The sequence below is a fragment of the Epithele typhae genome (genome assembly GCF_022376455.1).
Source record: "Epithele typhae strain CBS 203.58 chromosome Unknown BXZ73scaffold_50, whole genome shotgun sequence".
Lineage (NCBI taxonomy): Eukaryota > Fungi > Basidiomycota > Agaricomycetes > Polyporales > Epitheliaceae > Epithele > Epithele typhae.
Genome location: NW_025954241.1, coordinates 204,507 through 224,909, shown reverse-complemented (window position 1 = coordinate 224,909; position 20,403 = coordinate 204,507). Strand labels below are relative to the sequence as shown.

Genomic DNA, 20,403 nt, shown 5'->3' with positions numbered 1-20,403 from the left:
GGGACGTGAAGACGTGTAGCAAACGTCACACGACCGCAGACGCGGGGGCGTGAGATGCGCCGGGGGCACGCAACGCAGCGCTGTACGTCAGGTTGACCATGGGCTGGCTGTAGGAGCTGCGCGGGACCATCCGGTGCCCCAAGGGGGACGAGGACGGAGTGCGGCAAGAGTGAGAGGAGGGCGGTAGAGGTGCGGCTGGCGGGCCGCCACAGCGGGGTCAGCCACAGTGAGGAGGCGCGGGCGGGGTAGCCAATCGGCAAGGGCGGAAGGGGACGGCGTTCCGTAAACACACGAATCACGTGGCGGGGAGGGCATTTTTCCAGCGGGAGTCGGGAGAGGGGGCAGGGGAGGCAACCGCCCAGGAGATCGTTCCGAGCCACCGCCGACACGATGCGCTCGATGCGCTGCTCATAACGTCCCCTCACCGCTTTCTCTTCCCCGCACTTCTCTCTCCCCGCCCCCACACCCGTCCTCGCCTTCCGCCAAGACTCCCACATGGCCGAAGTGCGTCCCACCCTCCGCCAGAGGCGCGCACTCAAGAGCTGCCTCAAGTGCACCCCTCCGATCACCCCCGAACGCAGTGCCGCTCCTAGCCCATGCAATTCAGGACGAACCTCGCCATCGCTCGTCAGCGACAGCGACTCCTCGGTCAGCAGCTGCGAGAAGAAGACCGTTGTGTTCTGCCCAGAAGAGGAGCTTGAGGAGGTGTTCATCGCTGATGAATGGGATAGGACGCCCTCGTCTATGACTCCGAAGCTATCCTACCAGTGAGTGTCCGCTCCCCACTTGGTGTCCCCACCCTCTCCTCCACCTGCTCGGTTCTGGCTCGACCGCGCGCTACGTCCCCGCCCGCAGAGACGTGTGATACGGGTCTAGGGGCGTGATGCCTGTGTTGGGCACTTGCGACCGACGTCATCCATGACGGACGCGGCATCGGCCTTCACTTGCTTCAACACCGCACTCGCCTCTGACCTATCCTCTTGTCTCTACGCTGGGGGCGCCCCCTCTGACCGTCCCCCGAACCTCGCTGACCGCCCGTCGCGTTGCAGGGATATTCTCGAGCTGAAACAGCTCAGAGTCGGCCTCCCCTTTTCCCCACCCCAGCCCACCTCTCGCCAGCCGTTCACCACTTCCTCACCATCCTCGTCCAACAAGCCGCCCTTCCCCCTCTCCCGCTTTGCGACTGCCCCCTCGCACACCCCCTCTAAGTGGAAGAACCGGTCCGAACCTTCCGTCGACCCGCAGATCCTTCCTTACTTGGACGCGGTCCCCATCCGCCTCCTCCCTCTCCTCCCGGACTCCCCAGAGCCTTACCCCGCCCCTCCTCCCGAGCCGCATCCTCAAACACCCACCCCGACCGCTTCGCCGGAGTCGCGTCCCTCTGCTCGTCCTCACCTCGAGCCCCCAGAGCTCAAGATCGCGCCTCCAGCGCTCATCCCGACTTTCCCACCTCCGTCGAATCCACCCCCGAAGAGACTCGGCTTTACCTTCCTCCCTTTGCTGCCCGTCGAGGAAGCTCCGTCAATACCTTCTCCCATCATTCAGCCCAGTGTCCCGCCTCCCCCAAGGCGCAAGTTCAACATGACCTTTGTACCGGTCAACGCTGGCCCGGAGTCTGTAACGGAGTCGTCGCCTTCAGTGCATGACTGCGTAAGTCCCAACGCGAGCACGGAACTGGGCGGTGGGGTGGGAATGTCCGCCAGTGCTGATCTGAGCCCAGACGTCCGCCACCTCGGCTCTGTGACCCAGATTCCAGAGCCCTCTCACCCCTCCCCTTTCATCTCCACCTCATCCTCAGTCGCCCAAACCTTCTCTATGCAGTCTTCACGGATAGCCCTGTCTCGCCCTCAGCTCTCGGCCTCTTCCAGCTCGACCGAGTCGGACACTGAACCTGAAACGGACGGATACACCGACACAGACGCGGAGAGCGACGCGCCGAGCACGAGCACGTTCAACAGCTCGCTTCCTTCCCCACCCTGCGATTGTGAAGGCGACGGCGTTTTGGAAGGTCTCAAGTCGGGGCCGGAGCTAGCAGGTTCATGCCCCCGCATATACATGGAGGCCGAGCCAGGGTCATACTTCCCTGCCATCGTTGCGGTCCCCCATGCGGATTGCGCCCCCCTTCCTGTTGTCCCTCCGGCGGAAGCACACATTGGCTTTCCATCGTCTCCGCCGCAGTCCAGCGGACCTGGCCGGACCCCTCCGCTGTCTGTGCTCTACCCCTCTCCCAGACGACAAGCCGTTACGCTACCTGGAGAAGCGGACCCCTCTGTCTTGCCCCTATCCCTCGAGACCGACGTAACCGCCCACATCATACCTTCGAGCATCCACGCGGTCCTCACGCCCGACTCGTCGATGCCATCCACCCCGCTCTCGTTGAACCCTCTGCTACGGCACAAGTTGACGCTCGAGGCCCTGCCCAGCCCTTCACTCGTGCCGCCCAGTCCGTTCGAGCTGGAGCCTCACACGATCGCGAAGATGTCTGCCTCTGGCCGGCTCAATGCCTCCATGATGGCGAACGAGGCGTCCAAGGCGCTCGGGGTCCTACACCTCACCCCAACCGCACGGGCGGCTGACGCTGATTTGCCTACGCCGGAAACGTCGCCCATGCCGACGCTGGAGAACATGCGCGTTCAGTGGGACTCGCGCGAGCGGAGTACCATCGCAGTCGGGGTCGCGGAGATGCTGGCCCCGAGTCTTACGAGGAGGAAGTCATCGTAGACGTTAGAGGAAGGAGGACCACTTGCCGCACATCCACCGTTTTCCCATCATCCTTGTCACTTTTTCCGTCTCTCGTGTACATACGTCATCGCCTCACAGTTTGTCGATCTTTCTCGTCTTTGCTCATGTATCATCGTAACTTTCCCGCCTCTTCTCACCCTCGTCTCGTCCCTGGTAACATATGCCTATCCCATTATTGACGCCTCCCCCTGCGTCGGCCGTTCGGCCCCATCGGGCTCCCGCCCCCGTCCTTGCACCCCACCGTCGCACGTCGTTACATATCGCTATCAGTACTTATCCGCCCACCTGCCTTACACATCGATCCAACCATCTTCTATCTTGCGCCTCGCGTCTTGTCCGCCCTCGCGCCTGCACATCGATCGCCGCCATCCTCTCCATCGTCCCCGCTTAGACATCCGCTCTGCACCCCCTCGCCGCCCGACCCGCCCCGTTCTGTTGCATTGCCTCTCTGGCCCGTGCAGCCTACCCGCCTCCGCCTCCACCTAATCCCGCTCTGCCGCTCGTACTGCTCTCAGACCGACCGCACCCTCAACTTGTGACACTGCGCCTCGTACACACACGCCCACGTACCGTTACAGCCCCCGCTTCCGCTCTTGTCCATAGACTAGCCTGCACGCGACCGTAATCGATTCCTTTCCTGACTAAGACTTCGGTGGTCGTGCGCGCGCGTGTGGTGCGAAGGTCATTCGGACGATTGCATTGTATTGGGTGCGAGGACGTAGACAGTACTGACAGGAGAGTCGACTACTCTGCGTACGTATGGATGTCATGCCCTGCGAGTGCCTTTCTATACATTCTACCGGACCGAGCATTTGAGTCAACCCGCCTTTCGTGTATCCGCACCGTGCCGACCGTCCCAGGCTCCAGCAGCACGGGCACCCGAAGGCTAAAGCCACGCCCAGCACGCGACCAGGACCGCCCACAGCCCCGAACCCCACACCCACTCGAGGTCGGTCGAGCTCCCGGCGCGCGTCAGCTGGACGGAAGGGGCGGTTGGCTTGTGTTGGAATCGACGTCGGCCCTCGCCGTGCGCACGGGTGGTGCGGGTGGCGATGGGGGCCCCCCGTCTTCGTGTGCCCCGGGTGTGACGGTGAGGCTTGCTTTCGTTGGTGGACATGGTTGTGGATGGGCTGGCTGCGATGATGGAGGTGGCAGGAGGCCGGTTCGAATATGGGTTCCGGGGTGGCTAGAGGTTGGTGCGCGGTCGGCGGTCGGCGGGCGGGTGCTGTACGGGTTGAAGGGAGAGGGAGGGGGCGCGGGTGATTTAGGGAGAGTGAGTGGCAAGCGTGTTTTGTTTCTGGCTTGTGGTGAGTGGTCTGTGAATACGAGGTCCGAGCGCAGGCTGTTTGTCCTGTTAGACATTAGACAGTCGGTCTCAGCCTGGAATGAAATACCTTCAGCGGAATAAACATGTAGAGAGTCCACATGTACATACCAACACTGAGGTCTCGCTCGAAACTACTTCGCCTACATAAGAGCAGCTCACCTAGATGCGTTCTAAATATGAAGTGATCCAGCAGAGCAAAAATCATCCGATATCTTGTATATTTGGAACGTCGGCAGGGACAAAGGAAATGTTACAGATTCCGACATACTGGCTTGTCGTACGTCATCGACCAACTCTCCACGCCCCGAATCCCCAAAACTTGGGCGACCACTACACCCAGGTGTGTACCTGCGAATGATAGTCAGCGACATTGCCAGTTACGCGACAAAATGGTCAGGGTGTCAAGTTCTGGAGCACGCCCTCCCTCCTTAGAGGAAGGTATATCTCCCTGAAGAAATTCCAAAGAATGGCATCATAGAGAATCGAAAGGTCGGAACGGAACAATACTCACCTGAACCATTGCCCAGCGACCCATCCCAACAAGAGCGCGGATCGCGGCGAACGAGCGAGCGTTCAAAGAGCAAAAAATAGCATGTATGAAGGGGGACAACGCTGACAGAGAGTAAGCCCCATTGTGTTCGCGAGGCCCCCGCGAACGGGGGCGGACCCGCGACCGCATAACTGTGTCTATGAGCAACCGTCGCGCGACGGCACGCTCGGGCGAGGCAGCGGCGCTCATATCTCCGCGCCGCCGCAGAGCGCACCGCCGGCGGCAGACCTGGCCGGCGCGAGCCCGCCGCTCGAGAGGAAGGAGCGGCGGGGCAGAGCGTCCGGCCGCCCGTCGTCCGTGTCGCCGTGCTTGGGGGCGAGGGCTTTCCAAGGTGGACGGGGGCGTGGGTCTGCTTCTCCGGGGACTTTCCCCACAGCCAGGGAGGGGGGCGCGAGGCCCCCTGTGCGTGAGCTGCGATAGCGGTCCTTCCGACAGCGTTGGATGAGGAGGTGCATCCGCGAAGTTTTGGGCCTAAGTAGCCGCGCGGTTCGGGCGGAGATTTGCTTGTGGCCAGAAACATTCGGTCGCCGCTTGTTGCTGGTGGCTGGAGCGCGCACTACGTAACCGCCTGCCTCCTCCGCACTCAGACTCGGCCTGCATTCACCTGTTAATCCCTCCTCCCCGTCGCTCGTTCTTTCTTCCTCCCTGTTCTGCCTTTTCTTCTCAGGATGCCGCCAGGAAACCCAAATGGCCCCGAATTAATTTGGGACCGGATCCCAAGCATCCAGATCCGACGGGCCCCAGAAGGTGCGCACTCTCGTCTCTCCCGCACACCCTCGCCTCACACCGCACGCCTTTCGCCCGTCAGGCGGCCTCGGCGACGAGACCGACCAGCGCTGCTTCACCTACTGCACGCAGTCCGTCGGCGGCCGCCTCGACGGCGCGCCCCCGCGCTGCCGCTCGATCTGCTTCCGGCGCGTCTTCCCGCACGAGCTCGGGCACATCAAGAGCATCCACCGCACCGAGACCGTCGAGCGCCGCGGGGCCCACTCGCACGTCTCCATCCGCCGCAAGCTCGCGTGGTCCCCCGCGGACTGGCCGCTCCCGCCCGAGGGCCAGCGGCACGACGGCCTGCTCGACGCGATGCTCGGCCGGTGGCGCGGCCGGCGCGAGCACGACGGCGACGACGACGCGGACCACGACGGGCTCGGGCCCGGCGACACGCGCCGGGGGCCTAAGATGTGGCGCGAGGGGTGGTACCTCTGGTGGACGCGGGACGCGGACGAGGTCCGGAAGCAGCTCGTCGGGATGCAGCAGTCGGTCGAGTTCCAGGCGCAGACGAGGGAATTCATGGAGACGACGAACAGGGAGTGGGCGATCATGGCGACGCGCAAGTGGGTCGCGGACCAGTCCGTGTCGAAGCAGGAGCGCACGCGCCGGGCTGCTGTCGAGCTCTTTGAGAGAGTTATCGGCCCGCGGATGGAGGGAGGCCCGGAGGAAGACCAGGGCGACCGTCAAAGGGGTGATCCACCTTTCCCAGATACGAGGTGAGTGCACATTGTTGTTGGTTTCGCTCCCCTGAGCCTGGGCGTGAGGCGAACCCACAATATGCATACACAGCAGTCTGCCCAAACCCATCGTCGCTTGTTGCCTGAATATGCGTTGTCTGCTTCATATGTCCTGTTGTTTTCACATGCACCGTTGTGTTCCACTCCCGAATTCGTCGCTAACCCGTGTTGTATTCCAGCGAACATTCAGTCTTGATACCCTTCCCCTTCCCGTCCATGGACATCCCCGACATCTTCGGACCCGCACGGAGAACGCTCGAGCCCTCGAAACGCGTGCTCTCCCTCACGCACGGGAAGTTCGAGTCTGGAGAGATGCGGGAGTTCGGCAGGCGAGTGTTCGAGAAAGCGAAGTCGGACGAACCGTGGCGCCTCGCCGCTTTTGCGTGGAGGCGGACGTGGGACATCCTCCTCAAGGACAAGCCCGCTGGAGACGATGACGACGACGACCCCCTCGGAAAGGGGCGGAGAGAAGAGGTGATAAAGCGAGTGGTGGTGGGCTTGCTTGGCTTGCGCTTGCTGGGAATCGTCGCTGGGTTATAGACGTGCGTTTTCGTATTGCTATCGTGCTGTATCATCACTATTTCACAACACATGAAGCTCTGCTTCAAATTTCCCTCTCATGCCGTCTGTCAGCCGCTCAGTGTGATAGGTTTTTGCAGCTTCATTACACCTCCCACATTCCAGATAATACACCTCACAAGAGCCACAAGCAAGCTAAACTTCTGCTCCCGCCTCGTATTCGCTGGTACTGCGGTCATCCGAACGGTCGGACTAGTGCTGGTAAAACACCGTGAATTACCCCCACCGCCCCACAGCCGCGCCCACCGGAACCCAGCTATCCTGTCATCTCCATTGCAGTCTTTACCCACGTTTCTCCTCAGAACATCGGCGTCCTTCCTTTTTTGAAGGTTTCCGGAGCATCCGCACCCTCGCCGCCTTCCTTGGAATCTTTGCGTCACCACTCCGGACAGCCCCAGGTGGTGGAAGAGCGAGAGTGGGGATTGGCAAAGACATGACGTGACAGCAGGCGCCGAAGCAGGCTTGGGCCAAGGAATGCGAAAGTGAGTGCCTCGTCATTCCATCCCGGAACGGTATTGGAAAGTATTACAGTTTGGAGCTCACGTCGCCGTGTGGTTTTCGATGTCACTCGACATTCATTCTTGCCGTCTCGCTAGGCGAAGCTGTGGTGCATGTCTCCGGTGCGAGGTCGGGTCAGTGCCATTCCCCAATAGACGTGAGATACGTCAAGCTCAGCTACGTCTGTGCTGATTGCAGTCGGTGGAAAAAGCCCGTCCTCTTGACCGTGACTTGTGGCAGCGCCAACGCGTGGGCAAGGGACCAAGGAAAGCAAAAGTGGGCATCTCCTCATTTCATACTGGCCGTCAATGCCTAAATTGGACAGTGACGAGTACTGGTTCTGTTTGGAGCATGCGCTCATGTGTTCTCGATGCCCGTTCAAGCGGTACTCGTAAATTCTGCACTGTCATTCTTGCCATCTCTCTAATTAATTTTTCTGCCTTCCAGGCCGACACGCTTCCAGTGGTATACGAGGCATCACGAATGGTTTCATTTAGAGACACGGCACGTATGTCTCCCGGGTCCCCGCGTCTCCCCACGAGATAAAAGGCTCACCCGGTCGCGGAGACCTCACTCAGCCATCAGTCACACTAGCATCCCCAGACGTATCCATCCCAGTCATCATGAAGTCTTCTTTCGCCACCCTTGTCCTGTCGGCCCTCGCCCTCTCTGTGCATGCCATCCCCACTTTCCCGGACACCTCCAGCAATGTCTACCCCTCTTACCCCTCGAGCAGTGAAGCCCCGTCTTCCACGGACTGCAACAGCACGCCTCCGTCTTCCACATACTACACCAGTACTATTCAACCGTCGACGCATTCAAGCAGCTCGATTCCCTCGTCCACGCAATCCAGCACTGCTCCACCTGTCGTGAGTGTATCGGCCTTCACGCCCATCTCCAACTGCTCCTGCTCACGCCCCTCTCCTCCAGACCACGCCCCCCACTCCGCCCGTGTGCTGCGACAGTACCGTCCCGCTCTTCCGCGCGTACAGCCCCTCCGCCACGGACCACTTCTACACCACCAACGCACAGGAGCGCGACAACGCCGTCGCCTCCCTCGGATACAGCAACGAGGGGACCGCCGCCCAGGTCTTCCCCGCCGCGGTCTCCGGCGCCGTCCCGCTCTACCGCCTCTACAGCGCGGGCGGCACGGACCACTTCTACACGACGAACGCGCAGGAGCGCGACAACGCCGCGGCCGCGCTCGGGTACGCGAGCGAGGGCGTCGCCGCGTACGTCTACCCGAGCGCGCAGTGCGGGAGCGTGCCGCTCTACCGGATGTACTCGCCGTCCGCGGTCGACCACTTCTACACGACCAACGCGGCCGAGAGGAACAACGCGATCGCGTCGCTGGGCTACTCGGACGAGGGGGTCGCCGGGTACGTGAACCCGGTGAGGGGCGCGAACTGCTGAGTGTGCTGTGGTGAGTGAGGACGACGCCAACTGTGACTTGCGACCACGGCTTGTTAACTTGAATATCACAGGATCTGGATCGCCTCTATCGGGGCATTGATAGGCTCCATTCGGTCTCGATGTACTTGAGGCGCGCTAGTGCACGTCGAATTTCTTGTCACCTATTCTTCCCCATGCTTCATCCCCGCTTCGTCGTCACCATATCCACCCCGTTAATTACTATTTTCCGCTAGTTTCTCCTCTACCCCGCTCTCGGTCCCCGTCGTCGACATGTTCGTTGAGTTCGTCGATTGATCTAGTCCGAAGAATTCATGGCTTGGCAAAGGCCGCCGCAAACTGTCAGCAAAGGTGTACAGCGCGTGGGGATTCCTTAGAATGCATGGGATGCCTCAGAATTGCTTGAATGCCGAGGTATACAGGCGTTTGATTGGCAAAGGCCGGGTCACATCAGCTGCAACATCAGCCTACCCACCCGCAGGTCGTGCTGAGGAAAAAAATGCACGCGTGTCAACCATGGGCAACGAAATCGTGGTAATGGAGAGGAGACTCACGTACCGCAGCCAGTTGCGACCAGGTGAGGACGTACTGGCGGTGGAACTTCAAACCCACCAGGGCCTCCCATGCGAGTCCAGAGTTCGCCCTGTGGAATCTGTCAAAGGTTGGAGTCGGGGGTAGCGAGACACCTGATATGAAAAGAAAGGACGTTGTTGTGTTGATGTCGATGTTATAGCCTTCTTTGACGCCCTGTGACACTGCGACAACGCAACGCCATAGACTCGCTCAAAACCAAGCGACCCACCCATGGTCAGGCCAGCCCTGGTGGCTCTGTTTATTTCACTACGAAGCGAAACCTTTATCTCAGTTATGTGGTCGTTGATTGGGATAGATCTCCGCATACTAGGTTGGGCTTCGTACAGCCTAAGTTCTTCCGCGAATGCTGCTCATGTCGTATCACCACTTCATTATCTCAATGTGTCACAACGGTATTTGCGGGTCTGTCTTCCCACGGGTTCATACACGAGTAGAAACCTGAGACCCGGAGCTACGGATCCCCTGCTTCTTGGAGAGCATTGTCCGTGTGGAGGAGGACACGCAGGTGGTCGGCCCAGTCGTCATCGGATTTGAACGTGTTCACAAGCCTCTCCACGTCTCGCCACGCCCACCCATATTGATCCCTAAAGCGCTCCTTGATGGTGTCGTCCCCAACCAGGAACTTCGCAGTGCGCACCTGCAGGACATGAACGTCGAAGGAGACACTGGGCAAGCATCAGAGACGCACCTGGAGCTCATGCTTGAGCGTGCCGAACTCCTCGATCGTCTGCGGGAACCGCTGGTCCTGCTTCATCTGCGCCTCGAGCGCGACCTTCTCCTTGACATGCAGCCGCCTGCGGAGCACGGCGACCGTCCGGAGGTGCGCGTGGTAGTGCGCGTCGAGCTCGTTGTCGAACTCCACCCGGAGGTCGTGCGCGGCGCGCGCGGTCCTGTAGAACGCCTGGGGCCGGCGCGTGCTCAGGTTCAGCCGACGGACGGGGCACGCGGGCGGGCACGCACGTCTACGGGCTGGTCGACGATGTCCGGGTGGGCGCGGGAGATGTCGGCCATCTCGTCGTGGTAGTCCTGCGCGTGCCACTCGTACAGCGTCCGGACCTCCTCCGTGTGCTGCTTCTGTAGGCCCGCTATGCGCGTCCGGAGGCTGTCTATGGTCTCTCCCCGTTCGTTGTCCCGCCGGATCGCATCCATCCTACGCCGCACGAGCACGAGCGTACATCGTGAATGAGAGAGGAAGAGTGTGGACGGCACAAAGAGAGGGGACGTACCCCGGGAAGAACGAGCCTCTGAGCTCCATCATGTCCTCGACGACCTGCCGGCGCTGGACGGCGTCGCGGAGCTCGCGACGCTCCGCGGCGGTCGCGGCGTCGCCCTTGCGCGCGATCTCGTGGAAATTGGGCTGCATGAACTTCCTTTGAGGCAAGTAAGGGTCGATGTACCCGTTGATGTTCTGGTACTGCGCCGAAGGCTGGCGCAGCTTGCGCGCGGTGGGGGCGGGGGCAGGGGAGGGCTTCGAAGGCCCTGCGGCAGCGGGCGGCATGGCGTGGACGCAATTCGGACGTAGACGACGCTCTGGGGGAATGGGGCTTGACGTGGGATTGGGCAACGACGGAGAGCAGGGGTTGAACGGGAGGCGAGCGGGCGGGTGGCGCGGCCCGGGACGCGTTCGCCTGCGCGTGCGTACGCGTCCAAGTCAAAGGCACCTGCTCCTCCACTTGCCCTCTGCTCCCATCACCCACACACTCAACCGCGTCCGATAATGTCTGGACGCAAGACGCGCGGTGCATTCATTGTGATTGAAGGCCTCGATAGGTCGGGGAAAAGCACACAGGTGGCTCTGCTCGAGGAACGCCTCAAAGGCGAAGGCATCCCCGTGCGCGTGATGAAGTTCCCCGGTGAGTAAGTGCCCCGTCGAACGCTCGCGAGGCGCTTTCTGAACTCCGTACCGGCCATCCATGGCTCTCCAGACCGCACGACGCCCATCGGTAAAATGATCGACTCGTACCTGCGCTCGGAGACCGAGATGGACGACCGCGCGATCCACCTCCTCTTTTCCGCCAACCGATGGGAGCTCTCGTGCGTCCCTCGTCTCTCAGCACGTTTCTCCCTCACCCATCCGCCCCCGCCCCTCCAGCAAATCGATCACCGACGCGCTCGACGCCGGCGAGACCGTCGTCTGCGACCGCTACGCGTTCTCCGGCATCGCCTTCTCCGCCGCGAAGAACAAGCCGGGGATGTCGTTCGAGTGGTGCCGCGCGCCGGACGTCGCGCTCCCCGCGCCCGACCTCACTCTCTTCCTCGCCGTCACCCCCGAGGCGCAGCGCGCGCGCGGCGGCTTCGGTGAAGAGCGCTACGAGAAGGCAGACATGCAGGAGCGCGTCGAGCACGTCTTCGAGCGGATCGGCGTCGAGATGGGCGACGGCTCGCGCTGGATCGCCGTCGATGCGGACGGGGGCAAGGAGGAGGTCGCGCAAGAGCTCTGGAGGCTTGTACAGCCGCTAGCAAAGGGCACCGACCGACCGCTCGCGCGACTGTGGGCGGACCTGGATGAGCGGGTGCGGAATTCTCATTTGTACATCTGAGAGAAATGGTAGAAACAGAATATGGAGGGATGTATGAACACAGTAGTAGTCCAAAACAAACATATCACTACCTCCGGTACCCTCGTCCGCCTGCCACGTCCCTCGCTTTTTGTGCCCGCTTGCGCTCCAGCTCTTCCTCCTTCGCGCGTGCCCCACGTTGCCGCGGGTCGATGACTTCGTAGTCGCGCTCCGCCTTCGCCACCTCCTCGTCATTCCCCTTGGGGAACTGCAGCAAGTGCCCCAAGAACCCCACGTCGTCGTCCACCTCCATCCCCGCCTCCTCCCCGCCCGCCGGCTTATCCTCTCCCTCCTCTCCCTCCTCCCCCTCCCCCTCACCCGGCGCCCCCTCCTCAGCCGTCGCGCCCTTGAGCTTCGTCCGGAAGCTGCTCAGCGCCGCAAGCACGTCGCCCTCGTCCTTGCGGCCCTTGCGCTTCTTCGCGTGCGCGCCGCGGCCCTTCGCGTACTTGGCCATCTCCTCCTCGAGGAAGGACCGCTTCGGCTTCTTCGCCGCGGGCCCGTCGTCGTCCGAGCCGTCGCCCGGCCGGCGCGTGAGCCGGCGGATGTCCGCCTCCATCTTCGCGATCTCGGACTGCCGCGAGGTGCTCGCGGCAGCCTTCTCGCGCTCGTGCTGCTCGCGGATCTTCGTGATGTCGCTCTCGTCCTTGTCCCTCTTCGAGCTCTTCTTCTCGGCCTGGGTGATGGGGAGAGTGAGCACGTGAGGAAGTGGTGGGGAGCAGGGGCACTCACGCGCGGAGGATCATCGGCGTCGTCTTTAGGCTGATCGCGTTTTGACGCTTTTGACGCGGCGGGAGCAGGCACTCCTGGTATTGGCACAGCAGTATCCGCTGCGTCTATCACTGCAAAATGTGGAGGCATGTTGAGCTGAAGGGCGCAAATGCGTGTAAAGGCTTAAACGCACAGTCTGGACGGACGATTGGCTTCTTCTTGAAGACAACAGGCTCCTCCTCCGCTTCTTCGTCACCACCAAAGCTCAGCAACTTGACGTCCCTAGAGGACAGGTCAGGGACGGGGTGAGCATCGTGGGTCCCGTGGAAACATGGCGAGGACGTACTTCTTCGCACCACGACGTCGCTGCTCCTCTTCTCGTTCTCGTTGCGCTTGCTCTCGTGCCTTCTGTTGCGCTCGCTTCTCCTCGGCAGTGATTCGGGGAACGATGTCTTCGTACGGGTTATCTACAATCCGTATTTTCTTGATCTTAGGCGGACTTCATACGGTCAGTGAGCAAGAGCGCAATAGCAGGGTGTGGAACAATGACGTACTAAAGAGGTCGTTCATTGCCGTCAAGCTCTAGTGGGAAGGACCTCAATCTTTAGGACGCTTCAAGAGGGTGCAGACATACCCATTTCACCGATCTTGAGTACGTCTGCCTGCTAGTCAGCACAAACGAGCCACCTTGCTGTTGCATGCGTGCTCACTGAAGAACGTATCCCCAATGACCCGCGCAAACAGCGTGTGCTTGCCATTTAACTCGTCGGCTCGGTCTACCCCCAACAGTCACTGTCTGCATGAAATACTCGTGATCGTGTGCATGAACTCACTCAGCGTGATGAAGAACTGAGAGTCGTTGGAGTTCTTAGTGCCGTTATTCGCCATTCCAACCAACCCACGGTGTACGAACCGCAAGCGGGGATGAATCTCATCGTCGAACGGCTCTAAAAAGCGACAGGGTTGTCAGCACAAGGTCACACTGGCATTATGGTGGCACGAACCTCCATAGAACGACTCTCCGCCTCCACCCGTCCCTGTCCTATCTCCTGTTTGCACCAAGAAGTCAGGCACGACACTGTGGAAGAAGGTGAGAACGGTAAGCATATATTGGTGCATGACACCCACCGGTGGAAGATATTGCCGTCATAGTAGCCTTCCATGGCCAGAGTGATGAAGTTTCGACATGCTTTGGGAGTTTCCTGCAACGGGAATGAAGTGAGGGAGAGGCATGGCTCGTGAACACATACCTTCGACCATAGCTCCATGTCAATCTCCCCCACGGTCGTCTCGATGATGACGCGTCCGCGCGTGGGTAAAGCCATGTCCGACGAGTAGGAGGAGGAGGAGGATGTGGTGGTCTGGGGTAAACGCGACTCGGCGCGTCAACATCACGCGCGCACGCGCTGCCGATGACGCTGCATAGCGCCCGGCGGGAGGAACGGCTGAAGCGGGAGACCGTGCAGGTCGAGCGAATCAACGATATGGATCCCCTCTCACGGTCGCAGACCTCTCCTCTTATCTCTCTCCTCCACGACGACGACGACGCGCTCGTCTATACCCCCAACTCGTGCGGGGACCGACGAGACGACTGAAGACCAGGACAAGATGCGTCCCGAAGACAGGCTCGTCCACCGCGTCCTCCGCACCTTCGGCCGGCGTACGACGGCGGCTTTGCCCCCTCCACTCCCGGCGGTCTCGGAGAAGGCGCACCCGGTGCACGCCATTCGATACCCCTTGTACGACGACCTCAAGCTCCTCCAGGAAGACTCGCGCCGCGACGCGGAGCGCGGCCTCCGGACGCAGCGGCACCGCGCGCACTACCTCACGCTCGCGGCCATCTCCGCGCTCGTCCTGTCGCTCTGCTTCCTCTTCGCGCGCGGGCGCGGCTTTAGCTCGTGCGGCGGCGGCGGCGCGCACGAAGACTACGCGGCGGAGGTGTGCCCGCAGACGGGCGCGATCGCGCCAGTACGGCACGGCGCGCTCCTCGACGCGTTGGAGGCGGAGTACGCGATGGACGCGTTCAGGCTGAAGGCGTACGAGTCGCTCGGGGGCGCGATCCGGGTCCCGTGAGTTGCAGTCGTCGTCTGAACGCTGCTGCGCGCGTCATTGTTGACACATGCGTCTGGCTGGGGCAGGACGATCGCGTACGACGACCTCAAGCCGCCGGGGCAGGACGAGCGGTGGGAGATCTTTGGGGAGCTGCACGCGTACCTCGAGACGCGTTTCCCTCTGGTGTGAGTCTCTCGGTTGTCTACGTTGCGGTGGAGGCGAGAGCGAACCCCGACGACAGCCACGCCAACCTCCGCAAGACCCACGTCAACAAGTTCGCCCTGGTGTACCACTGGCAGGGTAGCGACGAATCCCTGAAGCCCGCGTTGCTCACTGCCCACCAAGACGTCGTCCCTGTGGAGCCCACGACTTTGGACAAGTGGTTGCAGCCTCCTTTTTCCGGCCACTTTGATGGTGAGTACCCGCTGGCCGCTGGCCGTAGAAGGATCGCGCATTCTGAATAAATGCGCTATAGGTGAATACATCTGGGGTCGTGGTAGCTGCGACGATAAGCCAGGGCTCGTTGGCACCCTGTGAGCCAACAGCTGAGCGGACGATGACTCACGGATTACTCATTGATCTGTCCTCAGAACGGCTGTGGAGGAACTGCTCCAGGCTGGATTCAAGCCCACTCGCACCATCGTCCTTGCGTATGGTATTGACGAAGAGCGTGGTGGTATTTCCGTGAGTGTTCCCGGATCGACCCATGGCCGTACTAACCCGCGGTAGGGGGCCACTGCCATTCGTGATTATCTGCTTTCGACCTACGGAGAATATGCGTTCTCTATTCTGGTAGATGAAGGAGGTCAGTTGAAGTCATGCTTCTTCTTAGTCCGACATTGACCTGGTTGAACTAGGTGGTTATTCCGTCACTGATGACGTGATCATGTCTACCCCTGGTGTCGCTGAGAAGGGAAAATTCGACGTTCGTTTCGAGATATCAGCGCCAGGAGGACACTCTAGCATCCCTCCTGAACACACCGTACGTTCAAGCGCCTCCGTGACCATTCGTCCTCTCATCGTGATTGTCAGAGCATCGGCATGCTCGCTGCCATGATCAAGCAGCTCGAAGACAACCCGCACGTTCCTTCGCTCAACCGGTCCGGCATCTACTACCAACAGCTCCAATGCCGCGCCGCGCACGACCCCGACCTGCCCTCGCACTTCCGCGCGCTCATCCGGCGCTCCCACAAATCGGACAAGGCCCTGCACGAGCTCGAAGCCTACCTCGCGGACACCGACCGGCTGTACGGCCCCCTCGCGGGCACCACGCAGGCCGTCGATGTCGTCCGCGGCGGCGTGAAGACGAACGCGCTCCCGGAGCGCGCGGAAGTAATCGTCAACCACCGACTGAGCATCCACAGCTCGATCGCAGAACTGCAGGCGCGCATCGCGAGCGTCGCCGCGCCCGTCGCCGCGCGCTTCGGCCTCGCGCTCGACGCGTTCGGGCGCACAGTGATCGCGGGCGCGGGCGAGGAGGCCGGCGCGATGCGCATCGAGGACGCGTGGGGGACCGCGCTGGAGCCCGCACCTTTGACGCCGATGGGCGAGAGCGGGCCGTTCAGGCTGCTGTCGGGGACGATCGTGGGGGTGCTGGGGGCGTCGAACCGGACGGGGTACGACAAGAAGACGTTCATCGCGCCGTCGATGTCGACGGGCAACACAGGTGCGTTTTCGTGCTCGTGCTGGTAGTCAGCAGAGGAGTGCGTTGATTAATGTTGTGCGCGCAGACACAAAGCATTACTGGAAGCTCACGAAGCATATCTTCCGGTACGGGCACATCAACAACGGAGACTCGTTCAACGGGGGTCACACCATCAATGAAGGTTCGCCACCAGTGCTCTCCCGACCATCTCCACTCACTGACGGAACGCCTGCTCTAGCTCTGCGCGGAGAAGGTTTTATCGAGGCGATTCGCTTCTTCACCTGGACCATCCTTAACGTCGACGAGTCCCCTCTCTTGGAGTAGCTCTCCAGCAGCAAGGTGCCTAGCTTCGTAGCCGAGGTTTTTGGCTCTATGGAAGAGTCTTTGCTGTAGCCAGGCGTAATTGTTGTAGTTTAGCGCATCGAAGAAGATAGGGGATTTGGTGGCTAATATGGGCCAATGTTTTTCTACGAATGGCGTCCGATCGCGCAAATCATCTGATCATATCTGCTCACGTATCGCGCCGGACGAGGCTTGGGTCTGTTTGAACAGCGTTGTGCCATTTGTACACAGTGAGGATTCTGTCAAGTTAGCCATTGCGACATTGACTGTGGATCCGTGCCCAATGCGTCACGGCCAGTGACGGCGCTCAGTGCTTGTCGCGCTTACGTCACCGCCTGTGTGGCGTCGCGGGGGTTCTAGAGCGTGTCGCTGTAGGCGCCAGTGGGTTTCCCATCCGCATCCGATCGTTGTTGTCCAGATCGAGCAGTTGGCTTGTTGTGGGCGATGATGGGGATCTGATAGACGGGCGCCCCGGTGCCCATTCACATTGATCACGCCATCAGCTCAGACGGCAGCTGGTTTCCCCATCAGCCCGATCTGGACACAGACAACAACGTTGCGGTCCTCGCTCGTTCCCACTCCCACAACTCTCTCTCCTACTCGCACTCTTCCCCGTTGCCAGTCGACGCCGCTATATGCGCACTAGAGGAGAACAAGGTGGTACCGACGACGTCTGGATGATGTGACGTGGACATCGCCACCGCCTAGGTTCGCTTGCGACTTTGTTGTTCTTTCTCCAACGCCTGCGACTGATCGTCCACAGGCAGGGGCTTCCTCCGGCCCTCGACCTTTCTCATTGCTTCCAAGGAGACAGACGGGTGAGCTCCGCTACTTTGTTGTCATTGGCAAGGTTTGACCCTCCGTAACCACAGCAGGAACCCTGGGCCTCAAGCGCCATTTGCACCTTGCTTATCGGAGAGCAACCAAGGTAGCCCCTGGCGATGGGGCCTCCTCGCGTGCAATAGCACTTTTCTGGTGTTTCATGCTTGCCACTTCACGCTCGGAGTTCTCTGGACAACGCGGTGAGCTTCTCTCGGACTTGCACGGGTGGCCCTTGCACTCATGCCGTCCCCCCTTATTCCCCCACCCTCGTAGAGCCGCGGAACTTTTCCAAATACCGTTTCGATACCAACGTACGATTGTTTGCGCTCTTCGTGGCACGCCCTGCGGGGTAACAATCTCTACGAAGCCAGGGGCATCCCTGGCGCTTACTCTACGACCAGCGCCACACGTTTGCTGGACGTTGGATTAGTCAGCGGCCAAACGCTCAACTAGAGTGAGTCTGCATAACACATCCATCCTCGACTGACAGTCACATTTTCTTCTACTAGGCCATCCCTATGCCTTCCACAGCGCATATGGGTCCCGAGCTAACTGGCCGTCTCTCAACGTTTAGCTTGAGGGTTTCACAGAAGCCGCTGTCCAACGACATCACACCTTCGTGGTATGAACGCTCCATCGTCCGCCTTGAGAGTTCAAGGCGCCTTCCAGATACACTGGATTCACGGCCAGGCTGAGATACGGCTTGAGTTGCAGGTGACGGCAGTCAACGTACAACTCACGTGCCGTCGTGCGCTTCATGCCGTCCTCGTGGCAGCGCTCTCTCGCCTCGGGCCGTTGAGGGCCAATAAATTGAGCCCTTATGGTCTCGGAATTCGATTGTGCTGTTGCTGGGTTCAGAATGTAGGCGCTGAAGTTTACCTCCTACGGCGCCAGAGGCGCGCGCGCACACCGCCCTCCCTCTTTCTCGCTCTGTTCGCCTCATCGGACACAATGTCGTATCCGTCGTCACAAGGGAACTGTATCGTTTCTGCCTCCGGCTCGAATTCTTCTCTCGGTGCTTCAAATGATCTCGTAAGTCCCTTGCTTTATACTCTAATATGGGCGCATCTTTATACCGGACACAAGGTCACCACCACGACTCCTTCGTACGACTGCGTGGAGCATCCTCATTCCCACAGAACGCCTCAACAAGCTCCGGATGACCCTCTCGACCAGAATGGGGCAACGTTGTTCGGGATCGTTGACGGCAACGCGCCAATGGATGCGCTCGGCAATGCGACCGCCTTTTGTCCATTGAACGTCGGCTATCTTTCGCCTCGCCAAAACAATGCCTCGAATTACGAGTTCCAGGGCATCTATATTCCCTCCGCGTTCAATTCGTCGTCTCCTTTCGAAGGCATCGTTGCTCAATCCCCCTCAACGACCCCGCGCCACTCAACCCTCCCAACCCTCCCGATCCCCGACTTCTTCTTCAACCTTCCTGCTCTAACCCTCGCATCCTCTTCACCATACGGTACACCGAACACCGACGGCGGGAACACTGGTGGAACTCCTGGTTATGGCCTTGACGAGCCTGTGAACGTCGCCGGTGTCACCCTTGACGGTGCGCAAGATCGGAAGCGGTCGACTTCCCCCCGTTTCCGTTGGAACCCCCGCTGCGATGCCCCGGGTTCGTCTTCATATCAGCCGCGTTATCTCGAGGTCCCCGCTCCGTTCAGGTCCTATGACACCGCCGAAGAAATCCCCGCTGAAGGCTTGGCCAAGGGCAAGGGCAAGGGCAGAGCCGGGGGGTCTTCCAAGCCGCAGTTCGATTCGAAGGACGCGCGCATCTTCACCTTGGTACGTTCTCTTGTTACTATCATCTTATTATCGACGTCCTGATCACTGGTGCAATTTCCAGCCGGGTGTTGACCAGCCGCTCGCCGCAAGCGCTCAGCGGTGGACACAAGCGCTCAGTGTCGAGACCTACTGTGGTCAAGTCGCAACTCCCGCGGAGAACCTCGGGCAACGCGTCGAAGAGGTACCCAAGACTCCTTACCGCGGGACAATTCGTGCAAACTTGGAAAGGATCGAAGGAGATGTCGCCGGCGGTGCAGGTTCGGTGGCGCACGAACGCTCATCCCAGCATGATGGCAGTTTGGATGCCCATTGGAACATGGTGCGTGCTCGTCGCTTGGATGTGCAAGGCGTGGTTACTGACAAGCATGCTTACACTCAGGGACTAGACTTCCCCTGGGCCGCGATGCGGGCAAACTACTCGCTCGACCCGCACGATCAGCGTCTGCAATGCGAAGTATGTTCTTCCCTTTCCTGCGTGAACATTTACTGACCAAGTGCTCTCGACAGTTTATGCACGAAGGGCCTTCATGCATTCGACTCCTGCCACCGCAGCTGCTTCCTCCGCGAATCCTTGTTTCACAGCCTTCGCTCTCGCTCTCACCCGCCCCAGGGATCTCTCCCGTTGATGTCGAACACTCGCCATCGCCACCGCCGCGGCCTCCTACCGCACCTGCTCCCGTCCACAACTTTACCTTCTTGCCCCCTGTGATTCGGAAGGATCTGGAGGGCCAGAGCTACGATTCCGTTCGTCGCCATATGGACAAGAAGGACAAGAAGCGCAAGACCAGCCCCAGCCTCGACGCTTCCCCGGCCGGGAGCCCCAGCGGGATGCAGCAGGCGGACTCCCCGGTTGCTGGGCCCAGCAAGAGGCGGAGGGCGACCAAGACCCCTGCCGCGAGTCCCGAGCGCAAGCGCAAGGACCGCAAGTCTCCCGGCGCCGCTTGAGCGTTCGACATGGATCCGGTCGTCGTGTCATGGACTTTGGAGTGGATATGTGATTCGAGGTGCGGCGCGTCGGTCCCCGCCGATCGCACCGTCGCGCCTCGCGGATCTGGCCTGTGTGTCTCAGAGGCCCAGACCGATTTCGTTCTAGCTCTCGTTTCTGTTGTGTTCCGTTTTGTTGTGCCGTGCTCCGTCGCGTCCTGTCGAGTTCTGCTGTGTCCCGTCCGGCTGTCGCACGTCGTGCCGTCTGTTGTAGCTCTGCCCGTTGCTCGCGCCCGCTCTGCTACGTACGTACCACTGACGAACGAAGCCCTCCCTGGGTCTGT

The 20,403-nt window shown here is 60.7% G+C and overlaps 8 protein-coding genes across 8 annotated transcripts; 6 read left to right on the top strand and 2 right to left on the bottom strand.

The window, feature by feature from the left end:
* Positions 1-495: 495 nt before the first annotated feature.
* Positions 496-2,721, top strand: BXZ73DRAFT_91751 (uncharacterized protein; the record flags this gene model as incomplete). Its single annotated transcript, XM_048026094.1, has 2 exons — positions 496-767; positions 1,050-2,721. The coding sequence occupies 2 exons, from the start codon at positions 496-498 to the stop codon at positions 2,719-2,721; spliced, it is 1,944 nt and encodes a 647-aa protein (XP_047874878.1).
* Positions 2,722-5,287: 2,566 nt separating this feature from the next.
* On the top strand, positions 5,288-6,667 carry BXZ73DRAFT_104353 (uncharacterized protein; the record flags this gene model as incomplete). The annotated part of the gene is made up of 3 exons (XM_048015855.1): positions 5,288-5,366; positions 5,428-6,106; positions 6,307-6,667. 3 exons carry the CDS (start codon positions 5,288-5,290, stop codon positions 6,665-6,667), a joined length of 1,119 nt encoding a protein of 372 aa, XP_047874877.1.
* A 1,160-nt stretch (positions 6,668-7,827) lies between these two features.
* BXZ73DRAFT_91750 (uncharacterized protein) lies at positions 7,828-8,617 on the top strand (the record flags this gene model as incomplete). Its single annotated transcript, XM_048026093.1, has 2 exons — positions 7,828-7,914; positions 8,135-8,617. The coding sequence occupies 2 exons, from the start codon at positions 7,828-7,830 to the stop codon at positions 8,615-8,617; spliced, it is 570 nt and encodes a 189-aa protein (XP_047874876.1).
* Positions 8,618-9,659: 1,042 nt separating this feature from the next.
* On the bottom strand, positions 9,660-10,571 carry BXZ73DRAFT_51727 (uncharacterized protein; the record flags this gene model as incomplete). The annotated part of the gene is made up of 4 exons (XM_048020685.1): positions 9,660-9,845; positions 9,897-10,109; positions 10,169-10,358; positions 10,435-10,571. The coding sequence occupies 4 exons, from the start codon at positions 10,569-10,571 to the stop codon at positions 9,660-9,662; spliced, it is 726 nt and encodes a 241-aa protein (XP_047874875.1).
* Positions 10,572-10,925: 354 nt separating this feature from the next.
* Positions 10,926-11,748, top strand: BXZ73DRAFT_91748 (thymidylate kinase; the record flags this gene model as incomplete). Its single annotated transcript, XM_048026092.1, has 3 exons — positions 10,926-11,061; positions 11,134-11,242; positions 11,301-11,748. The coding sequence occupies 3 exons, from the start codon at positions 10,926-10,928 to the stop codon at positions 11,746-11,748; spliced, it is 693 nt and encodes a 230-aa protein (XP_047874874.1).
* A 67-nt stretch (positions 11,749-11,815) lies between these two features.
* BXZ73DRAFT_51736 (cyclophilin-like protein) lies at positions 11,816-13,799 on the bottom strand (the record flags this gene model as incomplete). The annotated part of the gene is made up of 11 exons (XM_048020687.1): positions 11,816-12,433; positions 12,496-12,605; positions 12,668-12,756; positions 12,821-12,973; positions 13,029-13,056; positions 13,109-13,132; positions 13,185-13,250; positions 13,308-13,421; positions 13,479-13,552; positions 13,603-13,676; positions 13,725-13,799. The coding sequence occupies 11 exons, from the start codon at positions 13,797-13,799 to the stop codon at positions 11,816-11,818; spliced, it is 1,425 nt and encodes a 474-aa protein (XP_047874873.1).
* A 283-nt stretch (positions 13,800-14,082) lies between these two features.
* On the top strand, positions 14,083-16,495 carry BXZ73DRAFT_104348 (carboxypeptidase S; the record flags this gene model as incomplete). Its single annotated transcript, XM_048015854.1, has 10 exons — positions 14,083-14,543; positions 14,613-14,711; positions 14,768-14,940; positions 15,002-15,059; positions 15,117-15,210; positions 15,256-15,331; positions 15,384-15,508; positions 15,559-16,192; positions 16,257-16,352; positions 16,410-16,495. The coding sequence occupies 10 exons, from the start codon at positions 14,083-14,085 to the stop codon at positions 16,493-16,495; spliced, it is 1,902 nt and encodes a 633-aa protein (XP_047874872.1).
* A 1,791-nt stretch (positions 16,496-18,286) lies between these two features.
* BXZ73DRAFT_104347 (uncharacterized protein) lies at positions 18,287-20,080 on the top strand (the record flags this gene model as incomplete). Its single annotated transcript, XM_048015853.1, has 5 exons — positions 18,287-18,367; positions 18,422-19,135; positions 19,197-19,454; positions 19,515-19,589; positions 19,643-20,080. 5 exons carry the CDS (start codon positions 18,287-18,289, stop codon positions 20,078-20,080), a joined length of 1,566 nt encoding a protein of 521 aa, XP_047874871.1.
* Positions 20,081-20,403: the final 323 nt, after the last annotated feature.